Source organism: Octopus bimaculoides, chromosome 30 (assembly GCF_001194135.2).
Source record: "Octopus bimaculoides isolate UCB-OBI-ISO-001 chromosome 30, ASM119413v2, whole genome shotgun sequence".
In the NCBI taxonomy this organism is placed as follows: Eukaryota; Metazoa; Mollusca; class Cephalopoda; order Octopoda; family Octopodidae; genus Octopus; species Octopus bimaculoides.
In genome coordinates, this window is record NC_069010.1 from 1,436,069 (window position 1) to 1,438,614 (window position 2,546).

At 32.8% G+C, this 2,546-nt stretch overlaps 1 protein-coding gene across 6 annotated transcripts in view; it reads left to right on the forward strand.

The window, feature by feature from the left end:
- Positions 1-2,546, forward strand: part of LOC106877375 (uncharacterized) — a 69,263-nt gene that overhangs the window by 11,571 nt on the left and 55,146 nt on the right. For 5 of the 6 annotated variants that reach the window (XR_008267072.1, XR_008267073.1, XR_008267071.1 and 2 more), the window contains exon 3: positions 1,448-1,545. Coding sequence is in view for 3 of the 6 variants with exons in the window: in XM_014926264.2 (XP_014781750.1) it covers positions 1,448-1,545 (98 nt within the window). In the remaining 3 variants the exon portion in view is untranslated. Of the gene's footprint in view, positions 1-386; positions 587-1,447; positions 1,546-2,546 lie in introns of all 6 variants that reach the window. The other variant, XM_052978182.1, reaches the window with a different exon arrangement.

Genomic DNA, 2,546 nt, shown 5'->3' on the forward strand with positions numbered 1-2,546 from the left:
TATGTATGTATGTATGTATATATATATATGTATGTATTCATATATTTAAAAATTATTAGATAAATTATATTTTAATAAAATCTCCGTGAATGATAAACTTTAAAATATCCATAAGTAACTTTAAAAGGAAATGAACCCTCACCAATTGTAAATAGACTAACTCCATACATGTGATACATAGTGAATCACACCCCCATTGAATATATAAAAATTAATTCATATAAAAATATGTATAATAACCTAAATTATCAACAAATAAACCTAAAACATCTAAATAAATCAAAATTTTAATATGAATTAAAATTTCCATAATTAAAAAGTAAGAGTTAAATAAAGATATTGATTTGGATTCTTGTTAATATATATACCTTTATTTCTTTCACAAGTGAGTAGAAAATGTGTGGTAGCCAGCTTTTAAAATAGGGATATAAAGTGCACCAAGGGGTATGTTATTATGACCCAGTTCATCAAAACTACAACTAATCATTTGTCATTGTGGTGTGGTCGTAGTTTAACTTCAAAGGAATCCAAAAGACGCACCTGCTGTTACAAACCAAAACACAAACCCATGCTGGTATTTCAGTTGGTAAGCAACTCACCATCCATTAGGATGGGAATGAATTATTGTTAAATGTTACCCTGAAGAGATTTTTACATTTAAATGTAATCTCAATTGTAAAATGGGAATGAAGGTAAGAAATTCAAGCGTAGGTAGGTGATACAAAATTGATATTATATAAATAAATTGATTTTTTCTGTGTTCAAATTCTCCATTTTTAAAATTTTATTGAATTTGTTCTCCTATATCTAATGGATGAATACATCTATAATAATAACAGCTGGAACTTCATAAGTGTTAACAATAATACTAACACCAATTAATGAAATTTAAGTATATTAACCGACATGGAGGAAAACCAGTTTACGCTTGGATAAATTATATCCCTGTGAAACAGCAACTTCTTTCCATTCGAAATGATTTACATGTATATGTACAAACACACACTCACATATATATGTATAAACATAAATATATGTAGGAGTGGGAGTTCCGGTCTCATAGCTGGCCGCCAACACTTTTCCTGCAAATTAGGGGTAGTTTATCCTGTTCAAGCTATATTATTAGCATTATCCTGCGTTTGAGAATTTAAAATTTCACTTCTTTAACTTTTCAAGACATCTCAACGCTTTTAAAGCAAACTTCGTTCGTTTGTTTACTTTCATCGTAATTTGAATTTACACATATACATGTTTATATATTCATATATATATATATATATATATACGAGAGAGAGAGAGAGAGCATGTTTTTGTGATAAAAAGCTTGCTTCCCCACCACATGGCTGTGTGTTCAATGAGGGGCAGTTTCACCAAGTGTTTTTTTTTTAATATAGTCTCGGCACGACCAAATTACAATTAATAAATCTCTTTACAACATATTTTACAGTGAAACCGAAAATTGCAATCAAAAGCACAAGCACCGGATACAAACTAATGGCCGTCTGTTCTTTACCTACTACAGTAATAGAATGTTACCAAGGAAAGGTAAGTCAATGCAATACTGTTTTTACCTCTCTATCTGGCCGATATCTGTTTGGCTCAGTCTCTGAAATTTTTAAATAAGTGAAAATTTCTGCGGTTTAGCTTTCTTTGATATATTATACATACTGGCATAGACAGAAAGACAGACAATGCATAAAAACATACATACATAGTACCTGATGCGCAAAAGGGATAGACACGCAGGAAAAAAGCCGTATAATGTGACAACCGATAAAGACTTTGTGGCGTTCACTCTGAAGATATCACCCACATCATGAGCAGTTGTCCGAAAATGTCATTACAGTATTATCTACCGAGACATTATGTTGTATCTAGGACACTCTATAATGAAATCCGTCGGAAGGATAATTCCGAAGACAAAGAAATAAGAAGCCACAATATGGTAGAAGACATAGCCACTCATAATAAAAAGGAATACTGGTAGAATATACCAGTGAAAACCTCAATAAAATGTATGCACAACAGACCAGATATAATGATTTGGGATAGAGAAAAGTAACTGTGCATAGTTGTGGAAATTAGCTGTTCAGCTAATTAGCCACCGATCTTCGATGAAAGAGATAAATTCTTGGCAACATTATGTATATTTTTCCAGTGAAATTCTTTACTGATATCGAAAAAGTGAAAACAAGCAATGTTAATTCTCTAAATGAAGTATTAACAGTAACTGCACGATAAAGTGAAGTATATTGCCACTTAAGTGTGGCTGACCCCTAGGGGTGGATGTTACTGTTGCTTTTAGCCCCAGGAGGACATCTCCTCCAGCTGGCTTATCGAATTAACATTGCTTGTTTTCACTTTTTTCGATATCAGTGAAGAATTTCACTGGAAAAATATACATAAGGTTGCCAAGAATTTATCTCTTTCATCGAAGATCGGTGGCTATCGGACGCTGACGAAGGGAAATAACCCTGAAACCCGGGTCCGTTCGTGCTACAGATCACGATGAGAGGGATAACTTCCCTTGGCAAAACAAACAGGAC